The 21,289-nt window shown below is 39.4% G+C and overlaps 2 protein-coding genes across 5 annotated transcripts in view; one reads left to right on the top strand and one right to left on the bottom strand.

Annotated features, from left to right (window-relative positions):
- KIAA1958 overlaps window positions 1–21,289 on the top strand; it is a 225,388-nt gene that overhangs the window by 189,019 nt on the left and 15,080 nt on the right. The window lies entirely within an intron of this gene.
- INIP (INTS3 and NABP interacting protein) overlaps window positions 1–21,289 on the bottom strand; it is a 37,650-nt gene that overhangs the window by 10,128 nt on the left and 6,233 nt on the right. For 3 of the 4 annotated variants that reach the window (XR_014265665.1, XR_014265666.1, XM_082469263.1), the window contains exon 3: window positions 1,041–1,143. Coding sequence is in view for 2 of the 4 variants with exons in the window: in XM_082469263.1 (XP_082325389.1) it covers window positions 1,041–1,143 (103 nt within the window). In the remaining 2 variants the exon portion in view is untranslated. Of the gene's footprint in view, window positions 1–1,040; window positions 1,144–6,824; window positions 6,972–21,289 lie in introns of all 4 variants that reach the window. The other variant, XM_082469264.1, reaches the window with a different exon arrangement.

Below are 21,289 nucleotides of genomic sequence, written 5' to 3'. Positions count from 1 at the left end.
GGGGATTACGAGGCACAAACCTTCAGTGAGAAAATAAAGAAGTCACAGGAACGTAATATACAGCATAAGGAATATGATTCATGATACTGTATTAATTTTGTGTGGAGACAATGGTTCCTAGACATTGTGGTGATCGTTTCATAATGTATGCTCATGTCAAATCACTGTGTAGTACACCTGAAGCTAACACAACTCCACTTCAATTAAAAAAAAAGAAAAAAAAGGAGGGAGCCATCAGTGGTGTCAAATAATGCTAGGAAGTCTAACAAGAAAAGGACTTTGGTCCACCAGATTTAGCCACAAGGAGGTTGCAAGTGACCTAGGCTCAAACCTGTTCTTTGGGTTGGAGGTGGGGAGGCGTGGAAGTCAGATTGTAGTGGGCTGGGGAGTAAATAAGTGAGAAAGCAAAGGTGAGTACGTACAGACAACTCCTTTAAGAGGTCTGGCTGACTCTGCACACCTAAAAAAATAAATTAGCTCTAGCTTTCACGTGAGTCCTTTCCTGTATACCTGAATTCACCAGGGACAGTCCCCTGAAGAAACAGAAGAATATTTTATACTATATTATACTTTTACTAGAAATCAATCTAACAAGCAAATAAAATAACAGAAACAGATAAAAAAAAAAAGAGAGGGGAAAGTTAGGGTGGTGGCTGAATGGGATAACGGATGTCAGGGAAGAGATTTAAGATGGCAGAAATGGAATACAATAAATATCATTAAGCTACCGCAACTTTATCTATTTTGCATAATGCTTAAAAAGTGGGACATTAACAATAATTTCAGTAACAAAAAAACTATACAAAACTCTTTTCTTTTTTTGAAAGTAGGCTGTAGGGAAATTTTAAGTCTGATTAGAATTAAAATATTTAAAATCTAAGCAATTAAATAATCTAACTTTTCAAGTCTAACTAGGAAATAAAACATAACATGTTAAATTCCAATGTTAAAGAAACAAACCATTGCCAACCAATTTCAGTTATATTGTCCAAGATATTTTTTATATCACTGAATATAAAAACCACATTATTCTTCAATACCTAGCTCCAGGATGATTTGTTGAAGATTGGTTCTGCATTAGTAATTTTCTTTTTTCTTTGTCCAGTTCTGCCAAGATTGCAACTCTATTTTTGTTTTGAAAACCTAAAAAAAGAGATAGTGTTGGGGACGAGAAAGAGAAATAAAATGTTTTAGAGCTGTTTTATAAACCTAGGCTACCTAGAAACCCAGAAAGCAAAATTCTGTTCTCTAACACGATAATGAACCCACTAGTAAGCAGTTTCCCTAGATGGTTACTATCTCCCTACTGCCTATTTTCCAGCAACTTTAACAGGATAATACACAGATAAATGCAAAGGATAATACTGACTGAGGACTTTTTTAAGACTTTGTTCTAAAGAATTTTAATCATCAAAGTATGGGTAACAGCATTTGTTTTATAACAAAATCTCTGCAGCCCCAAATGCTACAGGGACCAATCTCTATCCTGCTCTATCTCTGGGAGTGAAGATTTTCTTAGTTCTCAGTTTTAGGCCTCTCGGTGAATGCCTCTTTCAGGAGGGGAAAGCTTTAGATACACTCAGGTCAAAACAGTATTTTTCTTAACTGCTTTCATTCAGAGATGACACACAGTCTTTCAAGGAACAAGTCAAAGAACTGCAACTGACTAGAAAGCAATTCTGAGAGAGAAATGGAGCATAACTGACAGGGTACAAACAGGTCCCTTATCAAATCCTGAATACTGGGCTCAATTTTGAGCTCCAATTTTAACATAAGATCTAGAGCAGAGGTTCGAAGTCCTGGCCCAGGAGCAGCATCCAACTCTGTTTTTAAAATCTGAATTAAATGCCAACATGTAAACACTGTATACAAAATTCTCAGATGACTTGCTTCTCTTGAAACATCTCAAGGTCTGGGGTAGGCGTCTGGACGCCCCCATGGCAACAATTAGGTAGAACAAAGAAACAGTTGTCCCCTTTAGCTGGGCACTCTCCAGCTTGTTACAGGCCTTATCAGATTTGTTTATACCTGTAGGCATTTAAGTTTCTGATCCCTAATTTAGAAGAAAACAAATGGAAAGGTTAAAGGATTAGGAAAAAAACTATGGAGGCAAAAAAAGGCCAGGGGCCTAGAATCACTGGGTTAGCATCACTGCGCTGGAAGAAAGCATGAAGAATGGGGAAGGAGGGAGCTGTCAAGCAGAGCAGCAGCAAGCACTCCTCAGGGTACTCACATGAGGGATTTTAAGCACTTTATATTGATCACAAAGGAGAACTGGGCGGTAGGATGCATATTTCCTCCTCTCCTGGGGAGAGGAGTCAGGTCAGGGACAGCGCAGGATGTACAAGGAACAGGAGCATTCACTGAGATTCACACTGAGACTGGGCTGAACCAGAAGCAGCTGAGGCTTGCGGCACTTTCCCCTAAACCTGCTCTTAAATCTAGCAGCAGTAAACTGACTCAGGCCAGGCCAGAAATGGGCAAAACCTGTCTCTGCCACAGCCATTTTAGGAATTTATCATCTCCATTTTCCTTCTCTGCCCCCTCATGCTTATGCCATCAACCTGTCATCAAATTCTAGTAATAGCAGACTCCTTTCTGGAACAGATAATTCACACTAACACATTCTGGTACTTCTGAGGAGATGATTTTGCAAGCCTTCCAGGTGATTCTTCATCTATTCTAATCCTAATTCTAATCTTCCTTCCTGTCGACCTCTTAGTTAATCTTCCAGGGAAGAAGCTCTATAAGGCCTTTACAGGCCACATGTCATTACCTACTCCACCCAACCTCATAGACAGGACTGCCTCAGGAGAAGTCTTCTACCTAAGGAAGGATTTAATACAGAACTCCCAAGAATGTACGATACTTAACGCCTGTGAGTGCTAATGCTATGGTAAAGGGTGCCATGTGTAAAAATAATTGAAACTTTGTCGAAATACTGTTAAAGAAACACCATTACCAAAGTAATATAGAATGTCAAGTCCAAACAACCTAATTAGTATGATGTCCTAACATCTTGTAGTTTTTAAAAAAAATAATACCCATAAATTGAAAGAAAAATATTTTATTTCATTTTAAAATAACCACTAATGCAGTGTGTGTACCTGGGCACTGTATAACTTTGCAAACCTGGGAATCAGTTCAGACACTACCATCCTCGTTCCCTGTTCCGCACAGTACTTGTTTTTTATCAAAGCAGTTGCCAAAAACCCACTTCACAAAAATATGACACCGTCAAAAGTAATGTAGCACACTGGTAAGTTAAACTTATTAAATTGCCTATATTTCACCATTTTCTACCTACAGAAACAATAATTTCATATGATTCACTAACTTTAAAAAAAAAGTCACATGTCCTTCTTGGCTTGATCAATAACAGCCTCCTTTAAAAAAACTTCATGCATGTTTGACAATCGGAGCACAGGTAGCTATAGTGAACTCTCTGTTACCATGGAAATTAAGTGTGAAAATTAGTAACTATAGGCTCTAAATTAATATTAATACACTAGTTTCTTTGTCCACGACCTTTGCCCACTAAGGAGAGCTATGTTATTCTCAATCTGTTTTACTACTCATGGTGAGCCCGTTCCCCAAATAAACCAATCAGTCAGTATCATATGGATCAGACGGGAAGTACAGAATACGAGTATTACTGATTTTATATAACAGAAACTTCCCTAAAAGTAATGTAATACAAATTAAGGTAAGATAATTATGGAAGGATAAGTATACTGTAATGTGTTATGTAAAGGAATCCAGAAGTGAGTTCTCTGTAAAGTGAAGAATGCTTTCCAGCTTGAGGTTGGCCAGGCAACAACTGGAACATTAAAAAGAGAATAATAATTATAACTAAATGGAACAAACTCAATCTATGATAAACCATGAATTCATAAAAAGATACAAAAAAGAAAGTTAGGGAATTCCCTGGCAGTCCAGTGGTTAGGACTCTGCGCTCTCACTGCTGAGGGGCCGGATTCAATCCCTGGTCGGGGCACTAAGATCTCACAAGCTGTGTGGTGCGGCCAAAAAAACAAAAAAATTAAAGTGTATAAAAAGATTGTAAAGAAAGGTAAAATAATAGTCATTATGCTGATAATTAGGTTAGTGTTAACATTTAGATGTTTTGTTTCTCCTATTAAGTTTATGTCTGTTTATAAGGCATAGCTGTTTACGTTTTTGTTTAGTTACAGGAGGAAGGGGTAGATATAGGGAACTGTGGATAAGCCAAACAGTCCCAGAAAAAGCAAGTTATAGACCAAGAACAGGAGGGTCAGATCAGTGCAGGTCCTCACACACACATCACTTGAAAGGAAACGCGGTGGTAGATGAGCACCGATGGTCACACCCAATGACCAAGCAGAAACCCTGAGCTCCAACTGGATGAATCAGCGGAATATCCTAAAGAGAGCTAATGGCACAGACCTGAGCCCTGATTTCTTGGGAGATGAAACGTCCATAATTCCTGGCAGGAATGCCACCAGAAAAGGGCAATTCATAATGACAATAGAACAATGGGTTATAAAATACTAATCACATGTAAAAAAAAAAAAGAAGAAGAAGAAGAAGAAGAGTATTTCATTCAGGGAGTAACCCCAGGTTGCAAGAAACTAAAAATGTATGAGAAAAGGCATGGGTTAAAAAAAAAAAAAAAAAAAATCTCATTAACTTAGCAAGTTTAGTTACAGAAGTGACCAAGTACACACCAATGCAACTTTTAAATCATCTTTAAAGGCATAAGCAAATCTTGTGATTTACCTAAGAATCAAATCCATCAACAAACCCTAAACCTTGACTAATCTGAAATTTTGTTTTGTTTTGGTAGTGGTAAGACAACCATAACCCTAGGAAGGTGTAAAAAAATTACTAAAATCCTGGGAAAGTACAGAAATAAGAATCTGGGAAGATTATTAAAATCCAAGGAAGATTAAAAAAAACAAAGTACTACAGAGAGAGTAAATGAATTAATTAAACCCATGGGTTAGTATTTTAAAATAGGTTTAATTTTAAGTATAGTAAGTTTTGCAATCACTATATAAAGTGAAGTATTATAGAAGTCAAATTAATTGTAATTTCAACTGTTATTAAAGATAATTTAACTAAATAATCTTGTAATCAATTCTAAATGCTTAAAACATTCTATTTTGGAACTTAGTTCATAAGTAGGTTTAAAAACTGCGCATTAATTATGAGCAGTGATGAGGATTTTTCTCCATGCACAAAATCCCCTTAGACATTAAAGAACTTGTTAAAATAGTTAAATAAGCGGTCATTAGACAGGGGTAGCTCATAGCCTTCCTTCCCTGGTAAAGGATAATGCCTCTCTCTCTATCTCACTTAATGCCCCAGGCTCCCACCCAGAAGCCTGAGTTTTATCCTTATAATACCTCCTTCTTCCTACCCACATCCAACCAATCACCTAGTCCAACCAATTTTATATCCTCAATGTCTCTAAAATATCTTCCCCTCTCAACGCCTATTCCACAGTCTAACCAGGCAAGGTTATCTCCTGTATAACATTCAAGAACTTAATGTCTACACGTAGGCAGCTGAGAGCCACAAAAACTATTTTACAGGGAAAGGGTATGGTCAGGTCTATTAGGCTTTTACTTTGAGCTTGTCTTATGCCCTGAAACCTATGCTTCCCTCTTGAGCATTCAAAAATAATCTAGTACTAATTTACATGTCAGTTTTGTACAAAACATTTACTGTATTATAGAAATATATAAAAGTCAAGAGATAGCAGTTAGGTAATAATAATAGCTTATTTCAAATTTGAAACATAAGGCAAAAAACTAGGTAGTCAATTGGGTTATGTGAAGTAGTTCAGTGTAATTTTCTAGAGCAAGATTCTCCCACCTTCAGAGCTTGTAATACAAACTTACTCTAAGGCATCAATATATAAAATTTAACTTTTATTCTAATCACTACATGAATTGTTTTTTTAAACACAAACTGTCTCTCGCCATAATTCAACATTTTACTTTTGCATTATTTTAAATGTATCTTAAAGTCACATGTAACTTTTACATTCTTAAAAGCATGAGAGTGTTAAAATATATTATCTCATGTACAGTAGGAATTACTTAATATTCCTTTATAACTAAACTTTTTCCTAATAAAATTATCTTAGAATAAAGCAGCACACTCCAAAAGTTCCACTTAGAACTATAGCTCTATCTCCATTCACAATCATATATATTCTCATTTCCATATTCACTTATAGAAACATTTAACTCCCACACATTTCTGTGTCACTAAAAATATTCTGGAGTAACTAGCATTACAGCAAATTGCATTTAAAACCTAACAGCTGATATTCACTTTGCATGAATAGTTCTATGACACTTAAACAAGGACTAATAGGAATTCCTTTTATTGAAAAAAATCTAAAACTAAAGAATGAAAATTATTGTTTGATTAGTGGGGTTATAGACAATCTACTTTCCAATTACAGTTGTTATATTGCTTTCATAACAATTTTTTAAAAGATATTTTAAAATATTCAAATCCTTTCAAGTGACTATCTTACAAGCTATATACTCTTCACAACTATACAGTAAATGAACTATCATCCTAAAACAGCTGTTTAGGGGGAGTTCCCTGGTGGATTAGTGGTTAGGATTCCGGGCTTTCACCGCCATGCCCAGGTTCAATCCCTGATTGGGTAACTGAGATCCCACAAGCCGTGTGGCATGGCAAAAAAAAAAAAAAAGACAGCTGTTCAGTATTGGAGGAAAGTCACTGTGGCACTATTAGTTTAACATGTTTTAAGTTATTTATTGATTCAACATATATTTATTGTGTACCCATGACATACATACAGGCACTAAGGTGGAGTCTAAGGATGCAATGATGAGCCACAACTTGATTTGATGCTAGTTCTCATGGTTCTTAAACATTCCCGTGAAGATAGAGATTATCAAATAATTACACAAATGAATGTATAATTAGAGTCTAAGATGAGTAGTCTGAAATAAAGAAATAACATTCTATAAGCATTAAAAACAATCATTATAGGAATCAAGGTTTTTTTTTTTTTTTACATCTTTATTGGAGTATAATTGCTTCATACTGTTGTGTTAGTTTCTGCTGTATAACAAAGTGAATCAGCTATATGTATACATATATTCCAATATCCCCTCCCTCCCACCCTCCCTATCCCACCCCCCTAGGTCGTCACAAAGCATCAAGCTGATCAGCCTGTGCTATACAGCAGCTTCCCACTAGCTATCCATTTTACATTTGGAAGTGTATATACGTTAATGCTATTCTCTCTCTTCATCCCAGCCTCCCCTTCCCCACCCCATCCTCAAGTCTGATCTCTACATCTGTGTCTTTATTCCTGCCCTGCCACTAGGTTCATCAGTACCATTTTTCTATATTCCATATATATGCGTTAGCATACGGTATTTGTTTTTCTCTTTCTGACTTACTTCACTCCGTATGACAGACTCTAGGTCCATCCACCTCACTATAAATAACTCAGTTTTGTTCCTTTTTATGGCTGAGTAATATTCCACTGTATATATGTGCCACATCTTCTTTATCCATTCATCTGTCAATGGACATTTAGGTTTCTTCCACGTCCTGGCTATTGTGAATAGTGCTGCAGTGAACATTGTGGTACATGACTTATTTTGAATTATGGTTTTCTCAGGGTATATGCCCAGTAGTGGGATTGCTGGGTCATATGGTAGTTCTATTTTTAGTTTTTTAAGGAACCTCCATACTGTTCTCCCCAGTGGCTGTATCAGTTTACATCCCCACCAACAGGAATCAATGTTGAATCAACTTGACCTAGACTGGGAGTAGGGGGAGCAGTGTCAGAGAAGTCTCCCACAAGAAGTAATGCTGGAGCTGAAATGTTAGATTAATTAGGTTAATTAGGGGTGGGGGACAAAATAACACTTCCCCCTTTAGAAAGATCACTGTAGCTACAAGGTTGAGAATACACTAGACCACAGAAAAAGAGACTATTACAGTAGAACAAGGTGGAGATGACAGAAGTTGTTAGTGGCCAAGGAAATGGAGAGAGATGAACAGACCCAAGAGCTTTTTAGGAAGTTAAATCAACAGGACAGTGACAGAATAAATAAGAAGTCAAGAATGAGGAAGAAGGTGTCATGGATGGTTCTGAGGTTTTTGGCTAATATAGTTAAATAGTATATTATTTGTACTGCTGCTGTAACAAATTACCACAAACTTAATGGCTTAAAACAACACAAATCTATTGTCTTACAGTTCTATAGGTCAGTAGTCTCACTGGGCTAAAATCAAGTGCTGCATTCCTTTCTGGAGGCTCTAGGAGAGAATCTGTTTCCTTCCCTTTTCCATCTTATAGATGTGCCTGAGTTCCCTGGCTGTGGTCCCCTTTCTCCAACTTAAAAGCCAACAACATTGCATGTCTCTGACCCTTCTGTGGTCATTTCTCTCTGACCACAGCCAGGAAAAAGTTCTTTGCTTTTAAAGACTCATGTGGGAGGGGGACCTTCAAGATGGTGGAGGAGTAAGACGTGGAGATCACCTTCCTCCCCACAAATACATCAAAAATACATCTACACGTGGAACAATTCCTACAGAACACCTACTGAACCCCGGCAGAAGAACTCAGACTTCCCAAAAGGCAAGAAACTCCCCACGTACCTGGGTGGGGCAAAAGAAAAAAGAAAAAACAGAGATAAAAGAATAGGGATGGGACCTGCACCTCTGGGAGGGAGCTGTGAAGGAGGAAAAGTTTCCAAACACTAGGAAGACCCTTCATGGGCAGAAACGGGGGGTGGCGGGGGAGAAACTTCGGAGCCACAGAGGAGAGCACAGCAACAGGGGTGCAGAGGGCAAAGCGGAGAGATACCCCCACAGAGGATCGGTGCCAACCAGCACTCACCAGCCTGAGAGGCTTGTCTGCTCACCCGCCAGGGCGGGTGGGGACTGGGAGCTGAGGCTCGGGCTTCGGTCAGATCCCCAGGGAGAGGACGGGTTGGCTGTGTGAACACAGCCTGAAGGGGGCTAGTGTGCCACAGCTGGCTGGGAGGGAGTCTGGGAAAAAGTCTGGAACTGCCTAAGAGGCAAGAGACTATTGTTTCGGGGTGCACGAGGAGAGGGGGTTCAGAGCACTGCCTAAACGAGCTCCAGAGACGGGCACGAGCCGCGGCTATCAGCGCGGACCCCAGAGACGGGTATGAGACGCTAAGGCTGCTGCTGCTGCAGCCACCAAGAAGCCTGTGTGCAAGCACAGGTCACTATCCACACCTCCCCTCCTAGGAGCCTGTGCAGCCCACCACTGCCAGGGTCCTGTGATCCAGGGACAACTTCCCCAGGAGAACACACTGCACGCCTCAGGCTGTTGCAACAACATGCCAGCCTCTGCCGCCACAGGCTCGCCCCGCATTCCGTACCCCTCCCTCCCCCCGGCCTGAGTGAGCCAGAGCCCCCTGATCAGCCGCTCCTTTAAGCCCCTCCTGTCTGAGTGAAGAACAGATGCCAGAGGGTGACCTACATGCCCTCTGTACATGCAGAGGTGGGGCCAAATCCAAAGCTGAACCCCAGGAGCTGTGAGAACAAAGAAGAGAAAGGGAAATCTCTCCCAGCAGCCTCAGGAGCAGCAGATTAAATCTCCACAATCAACTTGATGTACCCTGCATCTGTGGAATACCTAAATAGGCAAGGAATCATCCCAAAATTCATGTGGTGGACTTTGGGAGCAACTGTAGACTTGGGGTTTGCTTTCTGCATCTAATTTGTTTCTGGTTTTATGTTTATCTTAGTTTAGTATTTAGAGCTTATTATCATTGGTAGATTTGTTTATTGATTTGGTTGCTCTCTTTTTTTTCTTTTTATATATATATTTTTCCTTTTTCTCTTTTTGTGAGTGTGTATGTGTATGCTTCTTTGTGTGATTTTGTCTGTATAGGTTTGCTTTTACCATTTGTACTAGGGCTCTCTCTATGCGCTTTTGGTTCTTTTAAGTATAGCTTTTAGCACTTGTTATCACTGGTGGATTTATTGGTTTGGCTGCTCTCGTTTTTTTTTTTTTTAATTTTTTATATTTTAAGAGTTATTTTTATTTTTTATTTTAGTAACTTTATTTATTATTATTTTTTCTTTCTTTCTTTTTTTTCTCCCTTTTTTTCTGAGCTGTGTGGCTGACAGGGTCTTGTTGCTATGGCCGGGTGTCAGGCCTGAGCCTCTGAGGTGGGAGAGCAAGTTCAGGACACTGGGCCACCAGAGACCTCCCGGCCCACGTAATATCAATTGGTGAGAGCTCTACCAGAGATCTCCATCTCAATGCTAAGACCCAGATCCACTCAACAACCAGCAAGCTCTAGTGCTGTCGGACATCCCATGCCAAACAACTAGCAAGACAGGAACACGACCCCACCCATTAGCAGAGAGGCTGCCTAAAATCAAAATAAGGTCACAGACACCCCAAAATACACCACCGGATGTGGTTCTGCCCACCAGAAAGACAAGATCCAGCCTCATCCACCAGAACACAGGCATCAGTCCCCTCCACTAGGAAGCCTACACAACCCACGGAACCAACCTCACCCACTGGGGTCAGACCCCAAAAACAATGGGAACTACGAACCTGCATCCTGAGAAAAGGAGACCCCAAACAAAGTAAGTTAAGCAAAATGAGAAGACAGAGAAATACACAGCAGATGAAGGAGCAAGGTAAAAACCCACCAGACCAAAGAAATGAAGAGGAAATAGGCAAGCTACCTGAAAAAGAATTCAGAGTATTGATAGTAAAGATGATCCAAAATCTTGGAAACAGAATGGAGAAAATACCAGAAACGTTTAACAAAGACCTAGAAGAACTAAAGAGCAAACAAACAATGATGAACAACACAATAAGTGAAATTAAAAATTCTCTACAGGGAATCAATAGCAGAATAACTGAGGCAGAAGAATGGATTAGTGACCTGGAAAATAAAATAGTGGGAAAAAAATGCTGCAGAGCAGAATAAAGAAAAAAGAATGAAAAGAATTGAGGACAGTCTCAGAGACCTCTGGGACAACATTAAACGGACCAACATTCGAATTATAGGGGTCCCAGAAGAAGAAGAGAAAAAGAAAGGGACGGGGCTTCCCTGGTGGCGCAGTGGTTAAGAATCTGCCTGCCAATGCAGGGGACACGGGTTCGAGCTCTGGTCTGGGAAGATCCCACATGCCGCGGAGCGACTAAGCCCGTGAGCCACAACTACTGAGCCTGCGCGTCTGGAGCCTGTGCTCCGCAACAAGAGAGGCCGCGACGGTGAGAGGCCCGCGCACCGCGATGAAGAGTGGCCCCCGCTCTCCACAACTGGAGAAAGCCCCTGCACAGAAACGAAGACCGAACACAGCCAAAAATAAATATAAATAAATAAATAAATTTATAAAAAAAAAAAAAAAAAAAGAAAGGGACGGAGAAAATATTGGAAGAGATTATAGTGGAAAACTTCCCTAATATGGGAAGGAAACAGTCAAGTCCAGGAAGCACAAACAGTCCCATACAGGATAAATGGAGAAGCACGCCAAGACACATATTAATCAAACAGTCAAAAGTTAAATACAAAGAAAAAATATTAAAAGCAGCAACGGAAAAGCAACAAATAACATACAAGGGAATCCCCATAAGGTTAACAGCTGATCTTTCAGCAGAAAGTCTGCAAGCCAGAAGGGTGTGGCAGGACATATTTAAAGTGATGAAAGGGGAAAACTTACAACCAAGATTACTCTACCGAGCAAGGATCTCATTCAGATTCAACGGAGAAATTAAAACTTTCACAGACAAGCAAAAGCTAAGAGAATTCAACACCACCACACCAGCTTTACAACAAATGCTAAAGGAACTTCTCTAGGCAGGAAACACAAGAGAAGGAAAAGACCTACAATAATAAACCCAAAACAATTAAGAAAATGGTAACAGGTACATACATATCAATAACTACCTTAAATGTAAATGGATTAAACGCTCCAACCAAAAGACACAGACTGGCTGAATGTATACAAAAACAAGACCCGTATATATGCTGTCTACAAGAGACCCACTTCAGACCTAGGGACACATACTGACTGAAAGTGAGGGGATGGAAAAAGTTATTCCATGCAGATGGAAATCAAAAGAAAGCTGGAGTAGCAATTCTCATATCAGACAAAATAGACTTTAAAATAAAACTATTACAAGAGACACTGAAGGACACTACATAATGATCAAGGGATCAATCCAAGAAGAAGATATAACAATTGTAAATATTTATGCACCCAACATAGGAGCACCTCAATGCATAAGGTAAATGCTACTAACAGCCATAAAAGGGGAAATAGACAGTAACACAATCATAGTAGGGGACTTTAACACCCTACTTTCACCAATGGACAGATCATCCAAAATGAAAATAAATAAGGAAACACAAGTTTTAAATGACACATTAAACAAGATGGACTTAATTGATATTTATATTATTTTGGACATTCCATCCAAAAACAACAGAATACACTTTCTTCTCAAGTGCTCATGGAACATTCTCCAGGATAGATCATATCTTGGGTCACAGATCAAGCCTTGGTAAATTTAAGAAAACTGAAATTGTATCAAGTATCTTTTCTGACCACAACACTATGAGACTAGATATCAATTACAGGAAAAAAAATCTGTAAAAAATACAAACACATGGAGGCTAAACAATACACTACTAAATAGCCAAGATCACTGAAGAAATCAAGGAGGAAATCAAAAAGTACCTAGAAACAAATGACAAGGAATACACGACGACCCAAAACCTATGGGATGCAGCAAAAGCAGTTCTAAGACGGAAGTTTATAGCAATACAATCCTACCTCAAGAAACAAGAAAGATCTCAAATAAACAATCTAAACTTACACCTAAAGCAATTAGAGAAAACAGAATTTAAAAAAACCCAAAGTTAGCAGAAGTAAAGAAATCATAAAGACCAGATCAGAAATACATGAAAAAGAAATGAAGCAAAGATCAATAAATAGCAAAATAGCAAAGATCAATAAAACTAAAAGCTGGTTCTTTGAGAAGATAAACAAAAATAATAAACCATTAGCCAGACTCATCAAGAATAAAAGGGAGGGCTTCCCTGGTGGCGCAGCGGTTGAGAATCTGCCTGCCAATGCAGGGGACACGGGTTCGAGCCCTGGTCTGGGAAGATCCCACATGCCGCGGAGCAACTAGGCCCGTGAGCCACAATTACTGAGCCTGCGCGTCTGGAGCCTGTGCTCCGCAACAAGAGAGTCCGTGATAGTGAGAGGCCCGCGCACCACGATGAAGAGTGGCCCCCGCTTGCCGCAAATGGACAAAGCCCTCACACAGAAACGAAGACCCAACACAGCCATAAATAAATAAATAAATAATTTTTAAAAAATAAAAGAAAAGGGAGAAGACTCAAATCAGTAGAATTAGAAATGAAAAAGGAGAAGTAACAACTGACACTGCAGAAATACAAAGGGTCATGAGAGATTATTACAAGCAACTATATGCCAATAAAATGGACAACCTGGAAGAAATGGACAAATTCTTAGAAAAGCACAACCTCCCGAGACTGGACCAGGAAGAAATAGAAAATATAAACAGACCAGTCACAAGCACTGAAATTGAAACTGTGATTAAAAATCTTCCAACAGGGACTTCCCTGGTGGCGCAGTGATTAAGAATCTGCCTGGCAATGCAGGAGACATGGGTTCGATCCCTGGTCCAGGAAGATCTCACATGCCATGGAGCAACTAAGCCTGTGCACCACAACTACTGAGCCTGTGCTCTAGAGCCCACAAGCCGCAACTACTGAGTCCACACGCCTAGAGCCCTGCTCCGCAACAAGAAAAGCCACCACAATGAGAAGCCCACGCACCGCAATGAACAGTAGCCCCCACTTGCCACAACTAGAGAAAGCCCACACGCCGCAGCGAAGACCCAATGCAGCCAAAAATAATAAATTGAAAAAAAAAAATCTTCCAACAAACAAAAGCCCAGGACTAGAGGGCTTCACAGGCGAATTCTATCAAACATTTAGGGAAGAGCTAACACCTATCCTTCTCAAACTCTTCCAAAATATAGCAGAGGGAGGAACACTCCCAAACTCATTCTATGAGGCGACCATCACCCTGATACCAAAACCAGCAAAGATGTCACAAAAAAAGACAACTACAGGCCAATATCACGGATAAACATAGATGCAAAAATCCTCAACAAACTACTAGCAAACAGAATCCAACAGCACATTAAAAGGATTATACACCATGATCAAGTGAGGTTTATCCCAGGAATGCAAGGATTCTTCAATATACGCAAATCAATCATTGTGATAAACCATATTAACAAATTGAAGGATAAAAAACATATGATCATCTCAATAGATGCAGAAAAAGCTTTCAACAAAATTCAACACCCATTTACGACAAAAACCCTCCAAAACCTCAACATAATAAAGGCCATATATGACAAACCCACAGCCAACATCATTCTCAATGGTGAAAAATTGAAACCATTTCCACTAAGATCAGGAACAAGACAACGTTGCCCACTCTCACCACTATTATTCAACATAGTTTTGAAAGTTTTAGCCACAGCAATCAGAAAAGAAAAAGAAATAGAAGGACTCCAAATCAGAAAAGAAGAATAAAACTGTCACTGTTTGCAGATGACATGATACTATACATAGAGAATCCTAAAGATGCTACCAGAAAACTACCAGGACTAATCAATGAATTTAGTAAAGTAGCAGGATACAAAATTAATGCATACAAATCTCTTGCATTCCTATACAATAATGATGAAAAATCTGAAAGAGAAATTAAGGAAACAATCCCATTTACCACTGCAACAAAAAGAATAAAATACCTAGGAATAAACCTACTTAAGGAGACAAAAGACCTGTATGCAGAAAACTATAAGACACTGATGAAAGAAGTTAAAGATGATACAAACAGATGGAGAGATATACCATGTTCTTGGATTGGAAGAATCAACACTGTGAAAATGACTATACTACCCAAAGCAATCTACAGATTCAGTGCATTCCCTATCAAACAACCAATGGCATTTTTCACAGAACTAGAACAAAAAAAATTCACAATTTGTATGGAAATACAAAAGACCCTGAATAGCCAAAGCAATCTTGAGAAAGAAAAGCAGAGCTGGAGTAATCAGGCTCCTGGACTTCAGACCATACTACAAAGCTACAGTAATCAAGACACTATGGTACTGGCACAAAAACAGAAATATAGATCAATGAAACAGGACAGAAAGCCTAGAGATAAACCCACGCACATATGGTCGCCTTATCTTTTTTAAAGGAGGCAAGAATATACAATGGAGAAACGACAGCCTCTTCAATAAGTGGTGCTGGGAAAACTGGATAGCTACATGTAAAAGAATGAAATTAGAACACTCCCTAACACCATACACAAAAATAAACTCAGAATGGATTAAAGACCTAAATGTAAGGCCAGACATTATCAAACTCTTAGAGGAAAACAGGCAGAACACTCTATGACATAAATCACAGCAAGATCCTATTTGACCCATCTCCTAGAGAAATGCAAATAAAAAGAAAAATAAACAAATGGAACCTAATGAAACTTAAAAGCTTTTGCACAGCAAAGGAAAACATAAACAAGACAAAAAGACAACCCCCAGAATGGGAGAAAATATTTGCAAATGAAGCAACTGACAAAGGATTAATCTCCAAAATATACAAGCAGCTCATGCAGCTCAATATCAAAAAAACAAACAACCCAATCCAAAAATGGGCAGAAAACCTAGACATTTCTCCAAAGCAGATATACAGATTGCCAACAAACACGTGAAAGGATGCTCAACATCACTGATCATTAGAGAAATGCAAATCAAAACTACAATGAGGTATCACCTCACACCAGTCAGAATGGCCATCATCAAAAAATCTACAAACAATAAATGCTGGAGAGGGTGTGGAGAAAAGGGAACCCTCTTGCACTGTTGGTGGGAATGTAAACTGATACAGCCACTATGGAGAACAGTATGGAGGTTCCTTAAAAAACTAAAAATAGAACTACCATACAACCCAGCAATCCCACTACTGGGCATATACCCTGAGAAAACCATAATTCTAAAAGAGTCATGTACCACAACGTTCACTGCAGCTCTGTTTACAATAGGTAGGACACGAAAGCAACCTAAGTGTCCATGGCCAGATGAATGGATAAAGATGATGTGGCACATACACACAATGGAATATTACTCGGCCATGAAAAGAAACGAAATTGAGTCATCTGTAGTGAGGTGGACGGACCTAGAGTCTGTCATACAGAGTGAAGTTAAGTCAGAAAGAAAAAAATACTGTATGCTAACACATATATATGGAATCTAAAAAAAGAAAAAAGGTTCTGAAGAACCTAGGGGCAGGATAGGGATAAAGACAAAGACGTAGAGAATTGACTTGAGGACATGGGGAGGGGGAAGGGTAAGCTGGGATGAAGTGAGCGAGTGGTACGAACATACATACACTACCAAATGTAAAATAGATAGCTAGTGGGAAGCAGCTGCATAGCACAGGGAGATGAGCTCAGTACTTTGTGTCCACCTAGAGGGGTAGGATAGGGAGGGTGGGAGGGTGGGAGACGCAAGAGGGAGAGGATAGGGGGATATATGTATACGTATAGCTGATTCACTTTGTTATACAACAGAAACTAACACACCATTGTAAAGCAATTATACTCCAATAAAGATGTTAAAAAATAAAAAAATAAATACTACATGTTCACAAAAAAAAAAAAAAAGAAAAGCCTAGATTGTCTGGAAGAGACTAAATACGGTCATTCAAGGTGATTTTTCTGAGAGCTCAGAAAGAGAGAACTGTACAGAAAGCTTCTATCACTATATCTGCTCATATATATATGTTTATATATATTTCATCATGAACAGAATGTTGACACAAATATGAATGTTAAAGGTGCTTCTGGGGAAGTCTCAGATGGATATGAGGAATATGTTACTGGAAACTGGAGGAAAAGCAGTCCTTGTTACAAAGTGGCAGGGAACTTGACCAAATTGTGTTCTAGTGTTTTGTGGAAAGTAAAAGCTGTCAGTAATGAACTTGGATATTTAACTGAGGATATTTCTGAGCAAAATGTTGAAGGTGTGACATGGTTTCTCCTTGCTGCTTATAGTAAAGTGTGAGAGGGAGACAACTGAAAAAGAAATTATTATGCAAAAAGGAACCAGAACTTGAAGACCGAAAATTCTCAGCTTATTCGTATTGCAAAAAATGAGAAAGTGTGTTCAGGAGAGAACACCAAAGACATGGCTGGACAGTCTTTACTAAAGAGATTATGGGTGTGTCACATGGATCCAATCAACCATCTCAGCAGAAGCACTGCCAGCTTGGACTGAAGAGAACAGAGGTGGGACGAAATGAAGGAAGGCTGTCGGACTTCTGGGGTTCTACAAGCAGGAAGTTAGATGTTAGAGATGTCTGGATGCAAACATGCGTCATCCTTCGAGTACAGGGAGGAATGACTCTGAAGGTGGGTCAGGGGTCAGCAGGGCTGCTACTGCCACCATGGGTCCAGACAGCACAGGCCCAGGCAGCAGGACTGTTTCCTCATTGGTTCCAGAGGGTTTGGGGACAAAATTCAGGGAGAAGGCAGAGCCACCACCCTTGTTAGACAGAAAATTGAGCCAAAGAGGATTTCACTCTCGAGCCTTAAAATCTAATGGAATTTTCCACAGTAGTTTCTTAAAATTAGCCACATATATATATATTTTTAAACATTTCTTGCTTCTCAGCTCTCTTTTTAAAATTCATTTATTTTTATTTATTTATGGCTGTGTTGGGTCTTCGTTTCTGTGTGAGGGCTTTCTCTAGTTGCGGCAAGCGGGGGCCACTCTTCATCGCGGTACGCAGGCCTCTATCGCGGCCTTTTTTGTTGCAGAGCACAGGCTCCAGACGCGCAGGCTCAGTAATTGTGGCTCATGGGCCCAGTTGCTCCGCGGCATGTGGGATCTTCCCAGACCAGGGGTCGAACCCGTGTCCCCTGCACTGGCAGGCAGATTCTCAACCACTGCGCCACCAGGGAAGCCCAGCCACATATATTAATGTCATACAAATAATGTCAGCACACAAATGTGTGCTGTAGAAATGTTGCAGACTGGAGAGTAAAAGATGTGAGTTCTAGTACTGATGTTGATATAATAAACTAAAACTTTGAATAAATTAAAAATCTAATGGAATTTGCCCTGCTAGGTTTTGTACTTGCTTAGGACCTGTCAAGGCTTCTTCTTTCCAATTTCTTCCTTTTGGAAGGGGAATGTCTATCCTATACCTGTCCCACTATTGTGTTTTGGAAGCAGATAACTTGTTTGGTTTCATAGGTTCACTATTGGAGAGGAATTTTGCCTCAGGATGAATCATACCTCTAGTCTCACTCATATCTGATTTAGATGCTATTTAGATGAAATTTTAGACTTAGAGTTGATGCTGGAATGGGTTAAGACTTTTGTGGCTGTTGGAATGGGGCAAATATATTTCACATGTGAGGACTTGAATTTTGGAGGCTGAGAGGGTGGAGTGTTATAGGTTAAATTGTATCCTTGCAAAACACATAGGTTGAAGTCCTAAGCCCTAGTACCTCAGAATGTGACTGTATTTGGATACAGAGTTTTTAAAGAGGCAATTAAGGTTGAATGAGGTCATTGGGAGTGGGCCCTAAGCCAATATGACTCGTGTCCTTATAAGAAGAGAAGATCAGGACATGCACACACAGAGACAAGAAAGACCATGTGAAGACACAGGGAGAAAAGACACAGGCCAGCTACAAGCCAAGCAGAGAGGCTTCAGGAGAAATCAACTCTGCTGACAACTTGATCTCAGAATTGTGAGAAAATAAATTTCTGTTGTTTAACAACAACAACAAAAAAGAATTACTAATACATGCTACTACACAGATGAACCTCAAAAACATGCTAAGTGAAACCAGACACAAGAGACCATATACTGTAAGAGTCCATTTATATGAAAGGTGTCCAGAAGAGGCAAATTTATAGAGACAAAAAGTACATTAGCGGTTGCCCAGGCCTGTAAGAATGGGAAGTGACTGCAAACAGGCATGAGTTTTCTTTCTGGGTTAATGGAAATGTTATAAAATTAGATATTGGTGAAAGTTACACACTTTACAAAGGTACTAAAGACTCCTGAAGTGTAATCTTAATACAGGTGAATCTTATAGCATGTAAATTATATCTCAATAAAGTTGTTTAAAAAATTTTTTTAAATAAAAAATAAAGACTCATGTGATTAAAATGGGCCCACCTGGATAATCCAGGATAATCTTCCCATCTCAAGGTCCTTAACCTTAATCACGCGAGCAAAATTCCTTTTGCTATGTAAGGTAACAAAGTCACAGATTCTGGGGATTATGACGTCGGCATTTTTTGGAGGGATGTGGGGAGAATACTATTCTGCCTACCAAACTCCTTAATGATATATAAAATGTATTCAGTGGTTAAAACTCAAACTTATTCAGGGGAGACTGCCTGATGTCTAAGTCTTAGCAGAATAAAAAATACAACAACATTATTAACATGAAGTAATTAGTACCAGTAACTGGTCTTCTAGCTATCTAGTTAATGGCAAACACTTCCTGTAACTTGCAGGATTAAAAAATTATTCAACTCTTAGCCACCTTTGGAATTTACTGAAAATACAGATCAAGGAAAGGAATAAGCCCTAATGTCTGCTCAGGTGATCTCCCTGTGTTCAAGTTCTCTCTCACTCAGACCCCAAGGACTTAGCCCTTTTAAGCTACCGCCACTTTTTCTATCCACTGAGGTTTCTTGTCTACAGCACTAGCTAAATAAGATGATGAAATCTCTTCTGCTTGAATCACCCTTTCCTCTTCACTCATTTTTCTTTTCCTCTTACAGATAAACTCACAGGCCTATTTTCCTGTAAGGATTTTCTGCTCAATAACAGATGGAGAAGAGATACAAAAATTAAGATGAGGTCTTTTGCCCCTAGTCTAGAGCTCCCAATTTTTTTTTAGATACTATAATTAGAATGTTCAAACCCTCCAGCTAAAGTGCAGTATGGGAAAACAATGAACAGGGGACTTGGACACAGATTCAATTTGGGTTCTCATCTCAGTATTACCAGTTACTATTTAATATTGGGAAAATTACCTCACTATGCAGGACTGATGGACATAACGGTGACAACTTTGAAGGGTGGTTATATGAAATATAGAAAATAAAAATAAAATACCTAGCACACTGCCTGCCACGTGGTAGTTGCTTAATAAATACTAGCTATTACTGTTATTATTACCTAGTGTTCTCTATCATTTAGATTGTCAACCTCACTAGATTCTTGTCAGCCCCATTCTGACAATTCTCTGTCAGTAAACTGTTTTTCATTACACAGGGTACAATTGATTAGCACAGCTTTCTAGGTTACACTCACATGACAGGCCTCCCAGGCCAGTCTGAATGGACCTGGGGATCACAAGCTCTCTTCTACTATACAAACAATCTCATGCTAGTTTACATCATATTCTGCCTCAACTCAGTTTCATTCCTATTTGAACCTGGGCCTACAGATCAATCCTAGCATCAGAAAATTACTGTACACTCTTTGCCTTGGCAATGAAAAATGAGGCAAAAAGAAATCTAGCTTTAAAAAATGAACTCCAAATTGTGTCTTTGTGTCCACTTTCATCTTTAAAAATGTACAGATGCAAGAATTTTGAGATGATTTTTATGCATCACTAGGGTAAATTCTTAATTGAGAGGTAGCATACCTTAGTACAAGCCTGAAGGGTAAATCTGCTTTCCTTCTGGACCATAGGTGGTTTAGGTGAAACTTGTACTTGGGTCTGAGGTCAAGCAAGACACCTCCCAGGAGCTATGTTCCATTCTTACACAGAGCCCTAAAATCACAGCTAAGAGCATCCAAACTGGCCCCAAATCAATAGTTCCCACCACTTGATCTGCAGGGCTTATAGTTATTACTCTAAGCATTTTGAGATAACTATAAAAGAATCAAAAGAATTCACATTCTTTTTTTTTTTTGAGGGCAATCGCTGTTTTTTTAAAATTATTTATTTATTTATGGCTTCATTTGGTCTTCGTTGCTGCGCGCAGGCTTTCTCTAGTTGCATCAAGCGGGGGGTTCTCTTGTTGCGAAGCACAGGCTCTAGGTGCGTGGGCTTCAGTAGTTGTGGCACATGGGCTCAGTAGTTGTGGCACATGGGCTCAGTAGTTGTGGCTCGCAGGCTCTAGAGCTCAGGCTCAGTAGTTGTGGTG

Source organism: Balaenoptera physalus, assembly GCF_965194825.1.
Source record: "Balaenoptera physalus genome assembly, chromosome: 7".
NCBI lineage: Eukaryota > Metazoa > Chordata > Mammalia > Artiodactyla > Balaenopteridae > Balaenoptera > Balaenoptera physalus.
The sequence above is the reverse complement of the archived record's forward strand: the minus strand, read 5'-3'. Positions and strand labels throughout refer to the sequence as shown.